The sequence below is a fragment of the Nicotiana tabacum genome, chromosome 3, assembly GCF_000715075.1.
Source record: "Nicotiana tabacum cultivar K326 chromosome 3, ASM71507v2, whole genome shotgun sequence".
Taxonomy (NCBI): domain Eukaryota; kingdom Viridiplantae; phylum Streptophyta; class Magnoliopsida; order Solanales; family Solanaceae; genus Nicotiana; species Nicotiana tabacum.
Genome location: NC_134082.1, coordinates 193,018,876 through 193,041,236, shown reverse-complemented (window position 1 = coordinate 193,041,236; position 22,361 = coordinate 193,018,876). Strand labels below are relative to the sequence as shown.

The 22,361-nt window shown below is 36.6% G+C and overlaps 2 protein-coding genes across 2 annotated transcripts; one reads left to right on the top strand and one right to left on the bottom strand.

Annotated features, from left to right (window-relative positions):
• Positions 1 to 3,582: 3,582 nt before the first annotated feature.
• Positions 3,583 to 5,876, bottom strand: LOC107770010 (protein DESIGUAL 2-like). The gene is made up of 4 exons (XM_075250350.1): positions 4,937 to 5,876; positions 4,846 to 4,852; positions 4,593 to 4,791; positions 3,583 to 4,095 (listed from the first exon to the last, which is right to left on the bottom strand). The coding sequence occupies exons 1-4, from the start codon at positions 5,033 to 5,035 to the stop codon at positions 3,879 to 3,881; spliced, it is 522 nt and encodes a 173-aa protein (XP_075106451.1). The 5' UTR covers positions 5,036 to 5,876; the 3' UTR covers positions 3,583 to 3,878.
• Positions 5,877 to 7,862: 1,986 nt separating this feature from the next.
• LOC107767927 (protein HEAT-STRESS-ASSOCIATED 32) lies at positions 7,863 to 17,206 on the top strand. Its single transcript, XM_075250349.1, has 5 exons — positions 7,863 to 8,171; positions 9,369 to 9,560; positions 9,648 to 9,858; positions 16,569 to 16,792; positions 16,881 to 17,206. The coding sequence occupies exons 1-5, from the start codon at positions 8,046 to 8,048 to the stop codon at positions 16,989 to 16,991; spliced, it is 864 nt and encodes a 287-aa protein (XP_075106450.1). The 5' UTR covers positions 7,863 to 8,045; the 3' UTR covers positions 16,992 to 17,206.
• The last annotated feature ends 5,155 nt before the right edge of the window (positions 17,207 to 22,361 follow it).

Here is a 22,361-nt window from a genome sequence, read left to right as displayed (position 1 = left end):
AGCTATCAACATATCATCAACATATAGGAGAAGATATACAAAGGAACCATCTTTAAGCTTGTGCAAATACACACAATGATCGTATTTGCTTCTCTTGTACCCTTGCCGCAACATAAACTCGTCAAATCGCTTGTACCATTGTCTAGAAGATTGTTTCAATCCGTACAATGATTTTTCAAGTTTGCACACCATATTTTCTTTTCCAGCAACTTTGAATCCTTCTGGCTGAGTCATGTAGATTTCCTCCTCCAAGTTTCCATGAAAAAACGCAGTTTTTACATCCATCTGAACTAGTTCCAAATCCAATTGTGCTACCAAAGCCAACATAATTCTAATGGAGGAATGTTTTACAACTGGAGAAAACACTTCATTGTAATCAATTCCCTCCTTTTGAGCATATCCTTTGGCCACCAATCTTGCTTTGTAGCGAACATCTACTTGGTTAGGAAATCCTTCCTTCTTTGCAAATACCCATTTGCACCCAATTGCTTTCTTTCCCTTCGGGAGATTGGTCAATCTCCATGTATGATTCTGATGAAGGGACTGTATCTCATCATTCATGGCAATCCTCCACTTATCTTCTACTGAACTTTGAACAACGTCTTTATAAGTAGTAGGAACATCATCAGCTACAATTGAGGTTGCACAAGCAACCGTCTCTATGAGACGAACAGGTTTCGTTATTGTTCTTTTTGGCCTACTGGTTGCTATTGATTCAAGTTGTTGTTGAGATTCCTGAGTTGGAATCTCCTCTACTGGCTCTCCTTCCAGAGGGTAATCTTCATTTGTTTCCTCCTCTGCTTCTTGTGTAGGAAAAATAAATTTTCCCTCAAACTCCACCTGCTTAGAAGCACCTTCATTTTGTTTGGTATCTTCTGTTACCTTATTTACCATAGCAAATTCATCAAAGGTAACATCTCTGCTGAATATTACTTTCTTTGTCATAGGACACCATAAGCGATATCCTTTGACTCCAGAAGTAATTCCCATAAAAATAGCCTTCTTTGCCCTTGGATCCAATTTTGACTCCGTCACATGATAATATGCAGTTGAGCCAAACACGTGCAAAGAGTTATAATCTACAGCAGGTTTTCCGTACCATTTTTCAAATGGTGTTTTGCCATCAATAGCAGCAGATGGTAGACGATTAATGAGGTGGCATGCATATGTAATTGCCTCAGCCCAAAATTCTTTGCCCAAGCCAGCATTGGACAACATACACCGTACCTTCTCCAGCAAGGTCCGGTTCATACGTTCTGCCACTCCATTCTGTTGTGGTGTATGTCTAACAGTGAAGTGTCGGACGATGCCATCATTTTCACAGACCTTATTGAAATGATCATTTTTGTATTCACCTCCATTGTCTGTGCGAATACACTTGATCCTCCTGCCTGTTTGATTCTCCACCATCGTCTTCCATTTGAGAAAAATTCCCAGCACTTCATCTTTATTTTTCATTGTATACACCCACACTCTTCGAGAAAAATCATCAACAAAGGTTACAAAATAGTGCTTCCCACCCAATGAAGGTGTTTTGGAAGGACCCCAAACATCAGAGTGTACATAATCCAAAATGCCTTTAGTATTATGGATCGTTGTACCAAATTTAACCCTTGTCTGTTTCCCTTTGACACAATGCTCACAAAACTCCAAGTTGCAAGCCTTTACTCCTTTTAACAATCCTTGATCTGATAGAGTTTTCAAGGATTTTCCTCCAGCATGTCCCAAGCGCATGTGCCATAGCTTGGTTGCTTCTGCCTCTTTGTCGTCACTGGATGTCACTGTCGCTGTCCCAATAACTGTACTGCCACGATAGCGGTACATATTATTATTCTTCCGATTAGTCTTCATTACCACTAGTGCACCGAAGCATACTCTCATCACTCCATTTTCTGCAATGATTTTGAACCCTTTTGATTCTAGGGCTCCCACAGAGATGATATTCTTCTTCAAATCCGGTACATATCGAACATCTATCAATGTTCTGATCATTCCATTATGGTTCCTTAATCGTATTGAACCAATGTCATATGAGGTAAGAGGGCTGTTATCCGCTGTGTGGACGACTCCATATTCTCCTTCTTGAAATTCCACGAACCAGTCCCTGTTGGGACACATATGATAGCTACAAGCCGAGTCCATCAACCATATGTCTGATGATGTTGATGACTCTGTTGTAACTAATGAGAAGTCTGAATCATCACAATCAGCTACATTTGAATCCATAATGGCCTTTCCATTGTTATGTTTGGCCTTATTCTTCAACTTCGGACAGTCTTTCTTCCAGTGCCCTTTTTCTCGACAAAAGGCACATTCATCTTTGCTGGGTCTGGATCTTGACTTGGATCTTCCCTTCTTTGTCCTCGTTTGATTTTGAGGACGACCCTCACAAATAGTGCTTCTCCTTCTCCGCCCTTCTATTTTTCTCGCTTTCTTTGTTCATAGCTGTACAAAGCCGAACAAACTTCTCTGAGAGAAACTTCGTCATTTCCATGGAGTAGAGTAGTTTCAAGGTGCTCGTACTCATCAGGAAGTGACGCCAACAACATCAAGGCCAAGTCACCATCATCATAAGTTGTATCCATATTTTGCAAATCTGTAACCAACTTATTGAAACTGGTGATATGTTCATTCATCGTGGTACCAGGAACATAGGTGAAGTGAAACAGTCTCTTCTTCATGTACAATTTATTTTGACTGTTTTTCTTCAAAAATTTATCCTCCAGTGCTTTCCATAATTTACTTGCAGAAATTTCCTTTGTGTATGGATATTTCTGCTCTCTAGCAAGGTAGGATCGAATGGTACCGCAAGCAACACGGTTGATAATTCTCCAATCTTCTTCTCCAATAACATCTGGTTTCTTTTCTTCAATGGCCAGATCTAGCCCTTGTTGAAAAAGGACATCTAGATTATTTAATAGCTGACGACACAAATCAAGATTATATCCTTTATGGTGTGGAAGATTAGACTAAGCTGCAACCACAGAGCATACTCAGACAGAACCTTGACTCAGTTACCAAGATAAATCTTTTCTGATGTGGAAGATCAGACTATGCAACAACCACAGAGCATACTTAGACAGTACCTTGGCTCTGATACCAATTGTTGCGGAAGCAAAATGTATATAGTGTGAATAAGTCACAACTACTATACCAAAAATTATGACAGCCACCAAATAATAAATAAGACAATAAAACAACAATAAAGGGAACACCAGAATTTACGAGGTTCGGCTAATTTTGCCTACTCCTCGGACACAACCAATATTTTATTTCACTCCAAAAATACAAGTGAAATAATACTAAAGAGAGAAGATACAAATGCCTTAAACAGATGAGAAGGCAAATGAGAGGTGTGTTTCAATCCTAAACATTAGGTCTTCTTTTATAGGGGAAAAATCCCCCCCAAACTTAACTCCCAACCAATGTGGGACTTTGGCATTTTGCCAAACTTCAACAGTCCAAGCCTCCACCTTCTTCAAAGTAGAGGTATGTTATCCAATAGTCTTCTGTTAAATAAATGTGATTGGGCCTAATTCATGGAAACTATTTCATGATCCATTAACTGTTTTAACAAGTATATATGTCGGGTGGAATCCAGCAACCAATCAACTTTTAACAAATTCGCAAGGAATAATGTAGGAACCATTTCAGCAGTCCAGTAAAAATTACATTAGAGCCAAGTAAAAGTTACAAACAACATAAAATTCAAGAAAATGTTACATGAAATAATAGGAATTTTAAAAAGGAATATATGGTATCCGGTTATGAAGAATTTTCCATAGATATTCTGCTTTCATTTCTCTAGTATGGAGCACTAGATTAATCTAATTCTCGTTAGTGAAGGCTGCATATTGGAAGAAAGTAATTTGTTTAACTCATGCATGGCTTCCTTGTTGATGATTAAGCTTCTTATCTTCCTGGATAGTTGCAGTAGCAGAGATGTAGTAGGAAACTGAGAAAAGTCCATGGATAAAGCACAATATCCCTCCTATCGACAAGAAACGATGGTGTGATATCCCACAAGATTTTCTTGCCTTCCCGTTTGACATTGTTCCAGCTACCAGCAATGCAAATGCAATGCCCATGATTATCCTAGTTTAAAAAAAAAAAAAAATTATATACAGCCATCAATTATAATAAATAAACAAAGATCAAGATATCATGCATGCATGAGCAGAGACGAATTTAGAATTTTAAGTTAGCAAATGTGGAGCATCTACTGTCACCATAATAGATCTATCATTGCTACCATGAGAACATGGTGGAATGGTTGAGATCTTTCCACTCTAATTAGAGTTCTCGGGTTTGAACCTCTAAGGAAAAGAGAATGTTCTGGACTTCCGGCATGCTTTTTGGGCAGTATCAAGGGGATTCAAAATATAATATATAGAGCTACAAACCAGATTTTGCCTTATATGTACAATGTAATTTTCCGGCAAACTTTCGCCCCCTAAATCCCCCGCTGCATGAGCGTTTTAACCACTCCCCTTAATGGGCCACTCTGGGATGTGAATCGGAATTAATCGGCCTTAAAAGCTTTCTAATATCAGATGGTTAAACAGAAAAAGGAAGGAGGATTTGGAGATTACCATTGGAATACAAATGAAGCAAAAGCAAGTTTCTTGTTAGAAGAGGCCTTATCTAACTCTTCCTGGGACTGGATGCAAATACAACCAGCAAGCAGATTAGAAATAACTTGTGCCAGAACCAAAAGTACAGTTGCAGCCAATCCTAGCTTAAAAGCTTCATAGCTTGGATCTCTACATTCAAAGATCCACACCTTTAATTCTGATACCCGTTCCAACAAATCAAGGACTTGCCGTTACTAAACAATATCAATACTCTGTACCTCAATTTCCTCATCTAGACGAAAAATTTACGTGAATCAATTATTCTTTTTGAGTTGTACATGCATGAATGAAAGAAAATTTACCTTATTTTGCTCTACCTCAGCTTGAATTCCAAGTATACCAGCTGCAACATCCAAAATCACAAGAAGAAGGCAAACAAGAATGCCAATGTTTTTAGCCATCTCTTTAACAATCTAGTTATTGCTTTCAGATTAGAGATGGCTGATAATATTCATGGAAAAACAGGAGACACCCTTATATAAGGAGTTTGTAAAAATATAGAAATTCATGAATACAGAAAAAGATTGAGTCGAACGTGAGAATCTTAATAAAGGAGATGGATGCAAGAAACCTAATGCTGTATGATATATGAGTTAAGATTAGCTGGGATTATGGAGAAAAAGTCTTCCTTTGTCTTGAAAGACCTCCTTATTCTACTTTTGTTTCTTTTTTTGGCTCTTAAGATATTTTAATTTGGATTCCTTTCATGGGGAACAAGGAAAGTAGGGTATCCCCAGCAATTTAGACAGCTCAAAATTTTGTTATTCTTTAAAATTTGTTAAAGCCATGTATATATTCACTTGCATGTTACTGCAGCTTTCATCCAATCTTAGTCTTGAGATATATGGTTTATATCTTTAAGTGCAAAGTACATGTCCAGCAAGATGGATTCTTTCTGATGGTTAACAATTTATTTGCCTTGAGAATCGTGTTAATTTCAATAGCACATAACTCTATTTAACCTATATATATAGATATATATAGCATTAGACTGAGTATTGATCACCTCTTTATAACGACTGGGCTTGCTAGAATAGAAAGAAAGAGCAGGATTTCGAATTAGAATAAAGGCATATAAAGACATTTCTTTTCGTGCTTTTGATCTGCTTTGAATTTAAAAAAAAAAAATTAGATATGATTTAGATGAAATGAGTTGGGAAAAAAAAAAAAAGAAAACTTAAACTGATTCCAAGATGTATGATTCATATATAAACTGAAATTGCTACTCCTTTAATTATCAAATTTTTCTGCCTTTGTGTTTACTTCTTTCTTTTTCTTTTCCCCTTATTCAGATTATCTAAGACTTGAGTTTTCAAATATTCTAGTTTTGACATATAACTTTTTGGAAAATGAGTAAGAATTTTCATTAGTTAAAATCTATATTAAAAAAATATACATTGCTCAGTATTCACTGGATAGTTTAATACACAAATTTAACTGTAGAAAGAAGCAGTAGTTTATTAAGTAAATCATACATTTCAAATTTCTTTTGAACTAAGAAGCAAGAGTGGCACCACGTAGCAACTCTAAAGGGCTGCTATTTATAAATTAGTTAGTGCGTTCTGAATTACAGTTTTTCAGTTCAAAGTTTCAGCAAAAATATCCTGAATTGCCCTGAAGTCAAGATTTTTAATTTAAAATTTCAGATAAAATAAATAATGACTAATCTCTAAATAGTATCCCTAAGAATGACTATATGTGCACTTGCCCCAGTAACTTGGGGCATTTGCATCTATACCCGTTTTTTGGGTCACGTTTTAACTTGTATCCGCTTTGCAAAAAAAATTGCAAGCGTCTTCAGCATACGGGGTTGAAGTAGCAAAGGCAATCACGCAAAATTTCAGCATTCTAGTAGACAGGACTGAAGTAGCAAGTGTTTTTGTTTTGTAACTGGCGAACTTCAGCTCTAGAACTGAAGTTTTTGTTTTGTAACTGGCGAACTTCAGCTCTAGAACTGAAGTTTTTATTTTGTAACTGGCGAAGTTTTTATTTGTAACTGGCGAACTTCAGCTCTTTTGTAACTGACGAACTTCAGCTCTAGAGCTAAAGTATTTCTGATTTGCTCTTGTCTCACACATGAAAATGCTAGTCTGGTTTCTTCTACAGAACTACTGTGTCGTAGAAGTATTATTTAAGTATTTATTGTTGTCGTAATATTTTATACAACACATTAATGACTGGAGACAGAAAGACAGGAAGGCTGCCTACCTTCCAGGCGTTCATGGTTTGAATTTTATTCATCATTTTGAGTGATTGATTGTTCATCCAAGCTCTTTCCTTGCAATATTTTACTCTTCTCCAATGTGAGTTCAATCATGGCTGTCGAAAATCTGTTTTAGTTGTATTTCAGTTGAAACTCTTAACGTCTGAAAATCAAAGTAATTGGCATGAAAACAGAACTTTATATAACAATGATCTCTGGATTACCAAAAAAAAAAAAAGAAGAAGAAGAAAATGAAGGAGAAGAAGGAGGAGGAGAAAAGACTGGCCTGAGTACATGAAGAGAGCATCCAATGAATTTAGAAGTGAGTCGATCTCAGGATTTGCTATTTATCTATTTAATTAAAGATAGAAAGTTGTAAAGAGGAAGATAGATTTTCACCAAATTAGAAGGTGATGCTTTTTTTTTTTCCTCCAGAATTAAATGTAGTTATAAAGTATGACCTGCTTGACCCGTTGGATGATTTTTGTCTCAATCAAAAAATTAAACTCTGACCATTAAATTTAACGAAATTTATAAAGAAAAAAGAATTTAACCAGCCAGATTTAATTCAAAAACTATTTTTTCAAAATTTCCAGTAAATATAATAATTAAATTAAATATTTAATAAAATAACAATATTCCCTTTTTACATTAGAAGGGAATATTGACTTAAGTCAAAAACTATTAGCATGTTTGGCTGCTTCGAAAGTGTTTTTTTTTTGCCAAAAGTATTTTTGGCCAAAAATTGAGGTTTGGAAGGAAAAAAGTGTTTTTGAGTAGAAATAGAAGCAGTTTTGGAGAAACAGAAAAAAATACCTTCTCTCGAAAAAGTACTTTTTTGAGAATCACTTTTGATAAAAATACACTTAGAATCAATTTTTTAAAATTTGGCCAAACACTAATTACTGATCAGAAGTACTAATTTTGACAAACGGGTATATGTCACAAAATCTAGAAATCATACGTGTCAAAAGGAACAAACTAGAAAACTCTTTTCCGCTATATATGTTGCTGTCCATAACCGAATAAGCTAGTGTTGGGTTCTAGAAACCGCTATAACCTTCTTCGAGTTCATAATCGAATAATTAAGCATACAGACATTGTGGAGGTGTCCTAAACAAATTGATAAATTGTTCTTCTGCGCACTTGCATTTCTCTCCTCTCTCTCTCTGTGTGTCTGTCTGAGAATCAGGAGGAGGCGGATAAAGATGGCAGCATACAGGTGGAAGAGTTTCAACGATGAGGAAGAAGATCGTCCGGAGAAACCTCGTCGCTATGGCGTTACTGAAATGAGGGGACCTCATTATTCCCTTTTTTCTCGAGGCCTCCTTGAGGTACCCTTTAGTTTTTCTTCCACACATTAAAATTGTATGTATTTGCAGATTATTATTCGAAATTGAGCTTAGTTTCGTAATTGTGAAATGTTGAGCCTCATGGAACTGAAATTACTGTAGAATTGACTAAATCGCTTCATTTAAAAGCTTAAGTCATTAGGTCTATGCACGGATTGAACCATGCACGTCTAGCTGTTGAAATGTGTGAACCGTCCCATCCCAAAGTTTAAGTGTTCGGAGATGTGATTCTTTTAGTATTTATTTTTTTAGATCTACAACAACAGGGAATTAATGTGCTTTCTAGTTTTAAAAATTGTACTTAAAATGCATATTTATGCTTTGGGAATTCAAAATTCTGTTTGCTCCTAGCTGTAGAGGGTAAAATCTGCAATTGATCTGGGTAAGGGGGCACTAGCAGCAAACATAATCGAATTGAAATAACTAGAATGAAGAACACAAAGTAAGAGAGAGAGAGAGAGAGAGAGAGAGAGAGTGGTTGTGGGATTTTAATATTTATTGAAGGTCTGTGTTCTGGATCGTTACAGTTCTTTCTTGAAATAAAAGTACAATATTCTATCTACTGTAAGAAAGTTTAAAGGGAGAGCAATAATGGAAAATATTAAGTGAGCTGTATAGTGGTTTCTGAGGAACAAGTTGATAGCAGAGTGCTTGGTTTTTCGGTTATGGAAGGTCTGACTTCCTTATATAGAGAAGGAGAGTCAGGTCTCTCAAAGTCCGAGTCCAGTTGGAGTATCTAAAGATAGAGATGTGGGTTTGTTGGGTGAAATCTTGACCAAGTATCTCAGGGATGGTTGAAGAGTCCATTGGACTCAGCTTTATCCCTTTAGACTCGGTTGCAATCCGTTCATGGATAGGTTGTTAGCTATACACAGGGAGGTTGCAATTTGTGTCCTAATTTCCGAGCGTAGCACTGCCCGTACACTCGGGAACTTGGTACACTCGAGAACATATGTCCAGTCCTGGAGTATGTTGTATGCTGAAGCAAATAAAGGCGTTGGGCTCTTTAAATATGGGAGTTGGTTCAGGGCCGTGGCAAGCGCGTCTTGTTTTGACCACTATACTAGTAATGCTAAAAGAACTCAAAACTGTGTGTTTGACTCTTAGTGTACAAAATTCTATGCTAGTTTATGTTCTCACTGATCCAATTTGTTGAATTTCTCATTTTCTGGTTTATAGGATGTTTTCGAGTCTATGGGTCAGTTTGTTGACGGGCTGAAGTTCTGTGGTGGATCTCATACTCTGATGCCAAAGACTTACATCAAAGAAGTGACTGACATGGCACATAAACACAATGTTTATGTTAGCTCTGGTGATTGGGCAGACCAAATGCTTCGCCAAGGTCCTTCTGCAATTAAAAAATACATTGAGGTATAAGGAAGTGAATGTGGCTCCAGTTCTTCATTTCCAACTGATTTTTGAATTTTGGCAATAACGTGTTACTTGTTAATCTCTTAGGAATGTAAGCGATTGGGGTTCGATACAATTGAGCTTGATGTTGCATCACTTGGTTTACCTGAGGAGACCCTCTTGAGATATGTGCGGTTGATCAAGAGCGGTGGGCTCAGAGCGAAGCCTCAGTTCTCTGTTAAGTTTAACAAGTCTGATATAGCCTTCACGGGTGACAGAGCTTTTGGGGCTTACGTGATTCCTGCACCTCAAACCTCTGGTATGCTAGTGTCTTCCGGTTTATATTTATTTTTTCTATTTTCTCTCTTCTTTCTCTTAGCGAGCGGCACTGTCACCACTGGAAGATCTTCCTATAAATTATTTTCTCGAGACTTTTAAAAGTGTCCTCTTTATAAATTAATGACTAGTGTTGTAGATAGATAACAGATGCAACAATAAAACAGAGGTTGCATCAGGATATTTGTTCATCATTTAAACATTAATTTATGAAGATCATTTGTTCTATGTCCAGACAGATATTATTTTGAAATGTTATTTGTAGACTACTAAGGAAAAGACTTTTTTAATACATTCATACCTCTTTGTATACAAATGCACCTGAGTCCACATACATAGTACTAGAAATTGCGTATGAATACCTTAACGCTAATGAGCCCAGCTAAAGTTGTAAGTAGTTAGCTGTATAGCTGCATTTTTGTAACTAGGATTTCTTCATCAATCACTGTATAGCATCTCATGGAATTTTGGACAGTCGGTATTTAAAATAGGTGTAACCTACGATGCACGGTGTTTAGGTGCCGCCTAATTGCTTGACCTTGAAAATTAGAATTATGACATGGCAAATCAATTTGACCAGAAAAGTTGATATTATGGAAGCATTTTCGTTCTAATGGGCCACGACCCTCCGGGATTTCTCGGTTATCAAAAAATAATTTACTCTACATGGTGATTCTAGGAAATGTCAAAAATGTCTTCTAAGCTTTGGAGCCTAGCAAACTCTGGTAGTGGCATTTGTCTAATGCGAGTATTAAGTCTTTGTGATTTCCGTCGACCATGTTTCAATTAGAAATTTATGTCATCTTCATTTCTATTAACCTTGGGATTATGAGACGACAGTGTATGTACTACTAATATTTAGATGCTTCTGTTGTTTAACTGCAAGGAGTTTGTGATCTGCTGCGTAATGTTGAAGTTTGGCAAAATGCCAAAGTCCCACATCGGTTGGGAGTTAAGTTTGGGTGGGGGATTTTCCCCCTATAAAAGAAGGCCTAATGTTTAGGATTTAAACACACCTCTCATTTGCCTTCTCATCTGTTTAAGGCATTTGTATCTTCTCTCTTTAGTATTATTTCACTTGTATTTTTGGAGTGGAATAAAATATTTGGTTGTGTCCGAGGAGTAGGCAAAATTAGCCGAACCTCGTAAATTCTGGTGTTCCCTTTATTGTTGCTTTATTGTCTTATTTATTATTTGGTGGTTGTCATAATTTTTGGTATAGTAGTTGTGACTTATTCTCACTCTATACATTTGGCTTCCGCAACAATTGGTATCAGAGCCAAGGTACTGTCTAAGTATGCTCTGTGGTTGCAGCATAGTCTGATCTTCCACATCAGAAAAGATTTATCTTGGTAACTAAGTCAAGGTTCTGTCTGAGTATGCTCTGTGGTTGCAGCTTAGTCTGATCTTCTACATCAGAAAGGAAATAATCTTGATTTGTGTCGTCAGCTATTAAATAATATTTGTGTCAAATATGGGAGACAATAAACAAGAAGAATCTACATCAAGTGTCAACAACACGTCATCATTGGCATCTTCGCTTATGACAAGAATTGTGTCAAATGCGAAATTTGCGGTAGAAATATTTGACGGGTCCGGACATTTTGGGATGTGGCAAAGCGAGGTTCTAGATGTCCTTTTTCAACAAGGGCTAGATCTGGCCATTGAAGAAAAGAAACCAGATGTTATTGGAGAAGAAAATTGGAGAATTATCAACCGTGTTGCTTGCGGTACCATTCGATCCTACCTTGCTAGAGAGCAGAAATATCCATACACAAAGGAAACTTCTGCAAGTAAATTATGGAAAGCACTGGAGGATAAATTTTTGAAGAAAAACAGTCAAAATAAATTGTACATGAAGAAGAGACTGTTTCACTTCACCTATGTTCCTGGTACCACGATGAATGAACATATCACCAGTTTCAATAAGTTGGTCACAGATTTGCAAAATATGGATACAACTTATGATGATGGTGACTTGGCCTTGATGTTGTTGGCGTCACTTCCTGATGAGTACGAGCACCTTGAAACTACTCTACTCCATGGAAATGACGAAGTTTCTCTCAGAGAAGTTTGTTCGGCTTTGTACAGCTATGAACAAAGAAAGCGAGAAAAACAGAAGGGCGGAGAAGGAGAAGCACTATTTGTGAGGGTCGTCCTCAAAATCAAACGAGGACAAAGAAGGGAAGATCCAAGTCAAGATCCAGACCCAGCAAAGATGAATGTGCCTTTTGTCGAGAAAAGGGCACTGGAAGAAAGACTGTCCGAAGTTGAAGAATAAGGCCAAATATAATAATGGAAAGGCCATTATGGATTCAAATGTAGCTGATTGTGATGATTCAGACTTCTCATTAGTTACAACAGAGTCATCAACATCATCAGACATATGGTTGATGGACTCGGCTTGTAGCTATCATATGTGTCCCAACAGGGACTGGTTCGTGGATTTTCAAGAAGGAGAATATGGAATTATTCACACAGCGGATAACAGCCCTCTTACCTCATATGGGATTGGTTCAATACGATTAAGGAACCACGATGGAATGATCAGAACATTAACAGATGTTCGATATGTACCAGATTTGAAGAAGAATCTCATCTCTGTGGGAGCCCTTGAATCAAAAGGGTTCAAAATCATTGCAGAAAATGGAGTGATGAGAGTATGCTCCGGTGCACTAGTGGTAATGAAGGCTAATCGGAAGAATAATAATATGTACCGCTATCGTGGCAGTACAATTATTGGGACAGCGACAGTGACATCTAGTGACGACAAAGAGGCAGAAGCAACCAAGCTATGGCACATGCGCTTGGGACATGCTGGAGGAAAATCCTTGAAAACTCTATCAGATCAAGGATTGTTAAAATAAGTCAAGGCTTGCAACTTGGAGTTTTGTGAGCATTGTGTTAAAGGGAAACAGACAAGGGTTAAATTTGGTATAGTGATCCATAATACTAAAGGCATTTTGGATTATGTACACTCTGATGTTTGGGGTCCTTCCAAAACACCTTCATTGGATGGGAAGCACTATTTTGTAACCTTTGTTGATGATTTTTTCCGAAGAGTATGGGTGTATACAATGAAGAGCAAAGATGAAGTGTTGGGAATTTTTCTCAAATGGAAGACGATGGTGGAGAATCAAACAGGCAAGAGGATCAAGTGTATTTGCACAGACAATGGAGGTGAATACAAAAATGATCATTTCAATAAGGTCTGTGAAAATGATGGCATCGTCCGACACTTCACTGTTAGACATACACCATAACAGAATGGAGTGGCAGAACGAATGAACCGGACCTTGCTGGAGAAGGTACGGTGTATGTTGTCCAATGCTGGCTTGGGCAAAGAATTTTGGGCTGAGGCAGTTACATATGCATGCCACCTCATTAATCGCTTACCATCTGCTGCTATTGATGGCAAGACACCATTTGAAAAATGGTATGGAAAGTCTGTTGTAGATTATGACTCTTTGCACGTGTTTGGCTCAACTGCATATTATCATGTGACATAGTCAAAATTGGATCCAAGGGCAAAGAAGGCTATTTTTATGGGAATTACTTCTGGAGTCAAAGGATATCGCTTATGGTGTCCTATGACAAAGAAAGTAATATTCAGCAGGGATGTTACCTTTGATGAATCTGCTATGGTAAATAAGGTAACAGAAGATAACAAACAAAATGAAGGTGCTTCTAAGCAGGTGGAGTTTGAGGGAAAATTTATTTTTCCTACACAAGAAGCAGAGGAGGAAACAAATGAAGATTACCCTCTGGAAGGAGAGCCAGTAGAGGAGATTCCAACTCAGGAACCTCAACAACAACTTGAATCAATAGCAACCAGCAGGCCAAAAAGAACAATAACGAAACCTGTTCGTCTCATAGAGACGGTTGCTTGTGCAACCTCAATTGTAGCTGATGATGTTCCTACTACTTATAAAGACGCTGTCCAAAGTTCAGAAGAAGATAAGTGGAGGATTGCCATGAATGATGAAATACAGTCCCTTCATCAGAATCATACATGGAGATTGGCCAATCTCCCGAAGGGAAAGAAAGCAATTGGGTGCAAATGAGTATTTGCAAAGAAGGAAGGATTTCCTAACCAAGTAGATGTTCGCTATAAAGCAAGATTGGTGGCCAAAGGATATGCTCAAAAGGAGGGAATTGATTACAATGAAGTTTTTTCTCCAGCTGTAAAACATTCCTCCATTAGAATTATGTTGGCTTTGGTAGCACAATTGGATTTGGAACTAGTTCAGATGGATGTAAAAACTCTTGGAGGAGGAAATCTACATGACTCAGCCAGAAGGATTCAAAGTTGCTGGAAAAGAAAATATGGTGTGCAAACTTGAAAAATCATTGTACGGATTGAAACAATCTTCTAGACAATGGTACAAGCGATTTGACGAGTTTATGTTGCGGCAAGGGTACAAGAGAAGCAAATACGATCATTGTGTGTATTTGCACAAACTTAAAGATGGTTCCTTTGTATATCTTCTCCTATATGTTGATGATATGTTGATAGCTTCCAAGAATTTGGAAGAAATTGATAAGTTGAAGATTCAACTGAAGAAGGAGTTCGAGATGAAGGATTTGGGTGAGGCAAAGAAAATTCTTGGCATGGAGATAATTAGAGATAGACGTTCAAAGAAACTCTGTTTATCTCAGAAAGAATATTTGAAGAGAGTACTACAACGTTTTGGCATAGATGACAAGACTAAGCCAGTTAGTACTCCACTTGCTCCCCATTTTAAGCTAAGTACTACTATGTCGCCAATGGATGAAGCTGAACGAGAGTATATGTCAAAGGTACCATACGCAAATGCTGTTGGTAGCTTGATGTATGCAATGGTTTGCACAAGGCCTGACATTTCACAAGCTGTTGGAGTTATTAGCAGATATATGCACAATCCAGGAAGGAGCATTGACAAGCTGTGAAGTGGATTCTACGGTATATTCATAATACTGTAGATATCGGGTTAGTTTTTGAGCAGGAATACAATCAGTCTGTAGTTGGATATTGTGACTCAGATTTTGCGGGTGATCTGGACAAACGAAGATCAACTACTGGTTATGTGTTTACTTTTGCAAAAGCACCAGTTAGTTGGAAGTCTACTTTGCAGTCAACAGTTGCTTTGTCTACAACAGAGGCAGAGTACATGGCTATTACAGAGGCTGTGAAGGAGGCAATTTGGCTTCAAGGATTGCTAAAGGAGTTTGGTGTTGAACAAAAAGGTATCACAATTTTTTGTGATAGTCAAAGTGCTATTCAATTAGCGAAGAACCAAGTTTATCATGCAAGGACGAAGCATATTGATGTTCGGTATCATTTCGTACGAGAAATCATAGAAGAAGGAGGAGTCACAGTGAAGAAAATTCATACTACGGAGAATCCTACTGATATGCTAACTAAGGTGGTGACTGCGATCAAGTTTCAACATTGTTTGGATTTGATCAACATTGTTGAACACTGAAGATTGAAGATGAAGACACAACCAAAATTTGTTATTGAGAGAGAATTGAAAATGTGGAATTTTGCCAAGGTGGAGATTTGTTGAAGTTTGGCAAAATGCCAAAGTCCCACATCGGTTGGGAGTTAAGTTTGGGGGGGGGGGTTTCCCCCCTATAAAAGAAGGCTTAATGTTTAGGATTTAAACACACCCCTCATTTGCCTTCTCATCTGTTTAAGGCATTTGTATCTTCTCTCTTTAGTATTATTTCACTTGTATTTTTAGAGTGGAATAAAATATTTGGTTGTGTCCGAGGAGTAGGCAAAATTAGCCGAACCTCGTAAATTCTGGTGTTCCCTTTATTGTTGCTTTATTGTCTTATTTATTATTTGGTGGCTGTCATAATTTTTGGTATAGTAGTTGTGACTTATTCACACTCTATACATTTGGCTTCCGCAACACGTAACCTAGAGTGTATTTTGCTATATCACTTCCAGTAATACCATTAATAAATTTTGAGATGGATTATTCAACAGAATAAAAGTTTAATAGATTAACACGACTTCATAGATATAACTTGGTAAAATTTGTGGTAAAAGATTAGCTCAATTTCAATCAAATTGAGTTCAATGCAGAAACGATATTATCCAGGCTTGTCAGATGGATAATATGTTGAGTTGCAAATTTCATTAAAATCAATATGTATCATTTAAGTGCTAATTTTTATGAATCTTATTCGTTAATAGTATGTGAATAATAATTTGATGGATATCCATAGCTTTTAGGAGTTTAGATGTACAGACTTTGGATGAAGTGTTGACGACAAAGTTAGAACTCCTAGCCTCTAACATCATCTCTTCTATATAATCAGCTTAGGCCTGTAGTCATGCTATTAATCAATTACTGGTGCACTTTTTCTTCTATTTTGTCTATGTGTGGGAATGACACATCTATCTATGTGTTCACAAATGTTCTAAGAGAGACAAAGTGGTCGCCGAAAACCTTCTCTAAATATTTTGGATCCCTGATCTTGAATGACCGATGTATATTTTCATAAAAGGTTGTCTGGCTAGCAGGATGGTATGTGGCAGTAGTGAAGTTATACAATGCCCAGAATGCACTGGTAGTTTAAGATATAACATACTCTCCTTCATGAGGCAACTTTTGTAATGTTTGGGGTGCCATGGAAGTTGAAGACTGAAATGCGTAACAGTTTCTCTTGCATATCTCATGCTGTGTTGTCTCGCTGCAGAGATGGTTGAAGATGTGGACCTTTTGGTCAGAAGGGCAGAGAGATGCTTAGAAGCTGGGGCAGACATGATAATGATCAACGCTGATGATTTATGCAGGCAGGCTGATTCGCTACGGTCAGACATGGTTGCAAAGATTGTGGGTCGTCTTGGACTTGAGAAAACTATGTTTGAGGCATCAAGTCCTAAAATCTCTGAGTGGTTTATCAAACGTTATGGTCCAAAGGTACTAAGCTTCTCCAAGCAAATCTTTCTCTAAAAACTAGATTACCAAATGTGACGGTTCAAATATTTTAAATTGCTGGTCTTTTCAGGTTAATCTTTTCGTGGATCACTCACAAGTGATGGATCTGGAATGCCTCAGAGGACGCAACCTGGGTCAAAACCACTCATCCCTACTTGGCAGGTCATATTTTCTGCTCTGATCTTGTCGCATCCATAGAGAAAAACGCGCATATTGTGGCACCCATTAACGTAATGCGTTGGTGGTCATCTGTTGAGGTCATGTATAAATGAAAAAAGAATGTATTTCATGTATGTACTGTAATGATTTTGGAGACTCTTCTCTTTGCATGAAGTTCAGCTGCTTGTAAAGATACTCTTTTATGTTCTAATGCCTAATGGACTGAAAGTTAACAAATCTTGAAAGATTGAGGGCCCGCGCTTTTTAGATTATACTGTACACCACTCCACCTGAGTATTTGCCTGTTAATGGAGGGTGTTTGTAGTCCTTTTGATGGAGGTCTTAAAGCGTAGCAGTAATAATGGCTATCTGATTTCCTTTAACAGTTTGACACCCTTTATTCATGGTGGGGTGTCCAAGATAGAAATTGGAATTTATGTCTCGTCTTTGTTTGTTTCATGTTGCCAACTATTTAATGAGTTGGAATCTAGGTTCAGCATGTGCTTAGGCTATTATCTAGGCTAATATTTCACATAAATACAGCTCACACATCTCTGACTTGCAACATAATAGCCTAGATAACACTTTGCAATTCTATAGCCCAAAAATAATAGGCTAATTTTCGAAAGACAGTTTATTTCACATAATCAACTACGGTTATTGCTCCCTTTTTATACAACCAGTTGTTTTCATACACTATTATGTGCAATTGCTGGAGCAATCCAACAGGATAAAATAAAAATAAAAACTTGGTAAATGAATTGTAGAATCCTTCCAACGCGTACAAATCTTTTTTATACAGCACATACACGAAAAAGAGGAAGAAAAAGAAGTGTCAAACTTCCGTAGAGGCCTCTTACACACTAAAAATGTATATACATCCTTATAAACTGAAAAAATATATAATTATACAACATTATACACAAATATACACAATTATACAAAACTGTATAACTTGTGTATAAGAGGTGTTTGTATATTCATATACACATTTATACACAATTATACAGTGTTTATACAAACTACTACATAGTTATGATTTTTATCCAAGCCTCGAGTTGTAGTAGAAGGTATTGGATGATTCAACTCGTCTATAGGTTAGCAATTTTGCGCCAACAATTCGGAATTCAATTCACAGATACGATACACCCAATTTCAAATTCGAGACTTCAAGGAGGACAACACACATATCACGGGAATCAATAACTTGCGATGAGCCAAGAAGGTCAACAAGCTTAAGAACAAGCAAGTCTGGAGCTTTCTGCTTCATCGTGTTGAAGATTGATTTAGCTTCCGATCTTTTCTCCTCAAAGCTCGACCAAACATTGGAAATTAAGGTTTCAAACTGCATAGAGTCAGACCCAATTTCAAAAATCTTCAATATTCTTCTGCTAGCCATCATGGACGACGGAGTAGGAGCCCGAGCCTTCTTCGAGCCATTGATGGCAGAACTGCGTAGGGGGTAGGGGAGGGGGAATAACGAAAGCTAGATTAAGAGAGGATGGGGATCTATGTGGGTTGGAAAGAAAGAAGCGAGAGGCGGTGAGAGAGAATTTGGTGTGCTGGGAATGAAGAAAGAAGAAAATAATAAAAACCCTAAAAGTATGTCTTTAATAATGAGCTAAAGGCTGAAAAGTTTCTTTCAAATTATGTATAACATGGGCTAAATAGGGTAAAAGCTTCAAATCTGAGCTATTTTCAGTTGGACTGTTAGGCCAAATGACAATTCAAATCTAATTACCACGTCCTGCCCGTGGATTGTATAAGCCAAACAGTTCAGAGGTAGATATCAGAATGCAAGAAAAAAACTCTTTTTTTGCCCTTTCTATTGTCTAATACAAATTAATCCCTGTTGAATAGCGGAGGGTACAACATCCATTTATTTTAACCCAAGGCAATGGTGCTTACTGTAACGCTTTGTTGACTTGGGAAACGAACTTTATCATATCTTAACAAAAAAAAATACTATCAATTCTTTAACGAAATCAGAGAGAGAAATTTCAGAATCTAAACAATTCAGTTGACAGCTCCATGCTTGTTCAAGGATTAGGGGCGGCCCCAACAAATTTTGTGACCAAACTTTATGGATGACCTTAACTTTTTAATTTTTTATTTATTTATTATTTATTTGTGGTATAAGTCAAGATTAACGCAATATTTTTTTAAATTTCCAACATATAGTAATCTTAGTTTTTACTGCCAAATAAAAAACCAAAAGTATTTTCATAAATTTCGAATTGTTCAAAATCTATTTTAAAGTGAAAAATAGCCTTGTCTATTATCTATAAAAATAATTAACTCTAAAGGACTCTTCGGAAGATTTTGAGATTTCATTATCAACGTTCGCATCAAATTGTTACTTCTTATATATCACACATTTCTTACGTAATTCAAGTTCGATATTCATTTCAAGTGCAATTTCCTTGGTAGAAATCATAGCAGTTGCAAATCCTTCTTCTCTATATTTGTTAAAGAAAGAAATCAAACTTTTTCACTTTACGGAATTCTTTTTAAACATATACATAGTGTATTAGGTGTAATAAAAAATAGGGCCTAAAGCAGTTGCTTTTCTTGCTTTATGAAAGGGTCGTCCGATCCAGCTCTTAGACCTTTGAAACCAGTAGTATGTGCAGGAAAGGAGCAAAGATTAGGAAGAATTGAAGAATTCTAACCAACATGCAAGATCGTGGTCAATGGCCATGTGAGATTTCTGTCTCCAGAGTCCAGCGTATCAATATTTGTGTGCTCTCGTTTCTGGACTTTCTTCTTACCGTGTAACATTTCTTGCAAGCAACTTATTGCTGGTCTTGCAGCTGACATATCGACAAGTGGGGTAGCTTTTGTTCCACACCCCCCCCCCTAGAAGTAGGTTAAACAGCCCAGGCACAAATTTTTTAATGCGTTTGACAAATACCTACTGAATTAGAGTATATACAAATATAGTGAATCTATTCTTATCTTAAAGACCATTAAAGAAAGGATGTTGGAAGGAATTGAATGTGGCGGATTTCATCTCAAATGGTAGATAGAAATTGAATATAAACGGGCCCCCTTAATTTATAAGTGGTCAATTTCTAGATCAAATGGGATTTTGGAGAAACAGATGCTTTCCAGTATTTATTGATGTACCTGCACAAAGATAGAAATCGGTCCCTCCAACCTGCAAAATTAGCACTATGTCCTAATCTTTCTTCTTCCTGTAAGTTACCTCTTTAGACGCAGTAGACCAGGGGTTTACAAAGTAAACCGACAAACCGCACCAACCCGATAATTCGAGTTAAATCGAGAAAAAAAATCCAATTATGGTTTGGTGTTGGAAAAAAACCGACCATAATTGGTTTGATTTGGTTTTAACTAAGGAAAGTCAAACTAAAACCAAACCAACCCGTCATTACATATATGGAAATTTTAGATATATTTAATATATAAATATACTTATTGTGATGTAATTTATAAATATTTCATAAATTTTTTCATAATTTTATCTTTTAAGGTATTATTTCAAGGTTGGACTTAGAACGTTTGAATGTTCCAATAAGTTTTATAGCCATTAATATTAGTAAATTAAATAATGCTAACAAAAGCCCAAACCAAAATCAAATCAATACTAATGCTAATAAAAGACATTCAATTCAATACTACGAACGGGAATACTACGAACGAGAATGTATTGAATATCTATTTTTTGTTTTGTAATACTTTAGATAAAAATGCACAATCTATTTTTATTTTTTCTTTAGCGTTTAGTCATGTAATTAATACTCCCTTATTAGTCTACTTATTTTAGCATGACTTAGTACTTTTAGATTATGCTTATTCTTATTATGGCTTTTTAATTAGCAATATTCATATTACATAATTTTATTGTCTTTATTATAGAATATTTTAGGATAATGCCATGACACGTCTCATATTTCGTATTATTTTCTTGGAAAATACTTTATATAGTTGTATCTTACTAGGATTAAAAAAATATTTTGACCATAATTTATATGTTTTGTTCTACGAAGATTTTATCGAGGAAAAAAATCGAAAAAATTCGAATAACCCGAAAACCCGAGAAAATCCGAAAAAAATCGAGAGTGAAAAATCCGAGTTTTATTGGTTTGGTTTGGTCTTTAAATTTAATAACTCGATACAATTGGTTTGGTTTGGTAATTGTAAAATCCGAACCAATCCGACCTATGTACACCTCTACGGTAGACACACCCAAGAGGTACAATACCAAAAATTTTAATTGGATCATATCAGTTTGTTACTGTAAAGAAAAGGTGTACGTGTATATATGTGCGTGTATGCCTATGGGTGTGTCAAAACGAAGGCAATATGTGTAGGGAGCTAAATGTAACAAAGGGGTTCAATTGAATCCCCGTAGGCTTAAAATTATATTATGCAAGTTGGACAAAAATAAATTTTGTATATATAATTGCTGGATTTTCTTAATATAAGGGAAGTTTTTATCGTAATGAGAGATTTAAAAATTGCTTTGGGGTTCGAATTATGTGACATTTTTACATTTTTTTAGAATCCCTTGTTAGAATTTATGGCTCCGCAATCCGACGTACACGTACCCAATATGATTGAATCCACTCCTTCACATAAGTATTTGATTAAGTGATTTTCATATTATGACAAGGTAGACGTAATTTAGCCGTCTTCCATATAGATTTGGTCGCTAATGAAATTTAGTTCATAGGATGATTTTCCAGTATCTCTTTTTAGTCATAAATATGTTCAAAATTTCTAGTTAATGGGTGCATAAATAGGACTCGTTATTCCATTGTGTCAAATTATGCATGCGAATGTAGTATAAACATTTGTTTAATGTTGTTAGTAACATTAATATAGTTCTGGCTGTTGAAGTTTGGCAAAATGCCAAAGTCCCACATTGGTTGGGAGTTAAGTTTGGAGGGGATTTTTCCCCTATAAAAGAAGGCCTAATGTTTAGGATTGAGACACACCTCTCATTTGCCTTCTCATCTGTTTAAGGCATTTGTATCTTCTCTCTTTAGTATTATTTCACTTGTATTTTGGAGTGGAATAAAATATTTGGTTGTGTCCGAGGAGTAGGCAGAATTAGCCGAACCTCGTAAATTCTGGTGTTCCCTTTATTATTGCTTTATTGTCTTATTTATTATTTGGTGGCTGTCATAATTTTTGGTATAGTAGTTGTGACTTATTCACACTCTATACATTTGGCTTCCGCAACAATTGGTATCAGAGCCAAGGTATTGTCTAAGTATGCTCTGTGGTTGCAGCATAGTCTGATCTTCCACATCAGAAAAGATTTATCTTGGTAACTGAGTCAAGGTTCTGTCTGAGTATGCTCTGTGGTTGCAGCTTAGTCTGATCTTCCACACCAGAAAGGAAATAATCTTGATTTGTATCGTCA

What these genes read in the sequence shown, in the direction of transcription:
- LOC107770010 (XM_075250350.1), bottom strand. Translation starts at nt 5,035, where the DNA reads ATGGCTAAAAACATTGGCATTCTTGTTTGCCTTCTTCTTGTGATTTTG. An exon ending in GCTTCATTTGTATTCCAATG is followed by an intron (nt 4,096 to 4,592) that starts GTAATCTCCAAA and finishes TTTTTAAACTAG; the next exon opens with GATAATCATGGGCATTGCAT.
- LOC107767927 (XM_075250349.1), top strand. Translation starts at nt 8,046, where the DNA reads ATGGCAGCATACAGGTGGAAGAGTTTCAACGATGAGGAAGAAGATCGT. An exon ending in CAATTAAAAAATACATTGAG is followed by an intron (nt 9,561 to 9,647) that starts GTATAAGGAAGT and finishes TTAATCTCTTAG; the next exon opens with GAATGTAAGCGATTGGGGTT. An exon ending in TCAAACGTTATGGTCCAAAG is followed by an intron (nt 16,793 to 16,880) that starts GTACTAAGCTTC and finishes TGGTCTTTTCAG; the next exon opens with GTTAATCTTTTCGTGGATCA.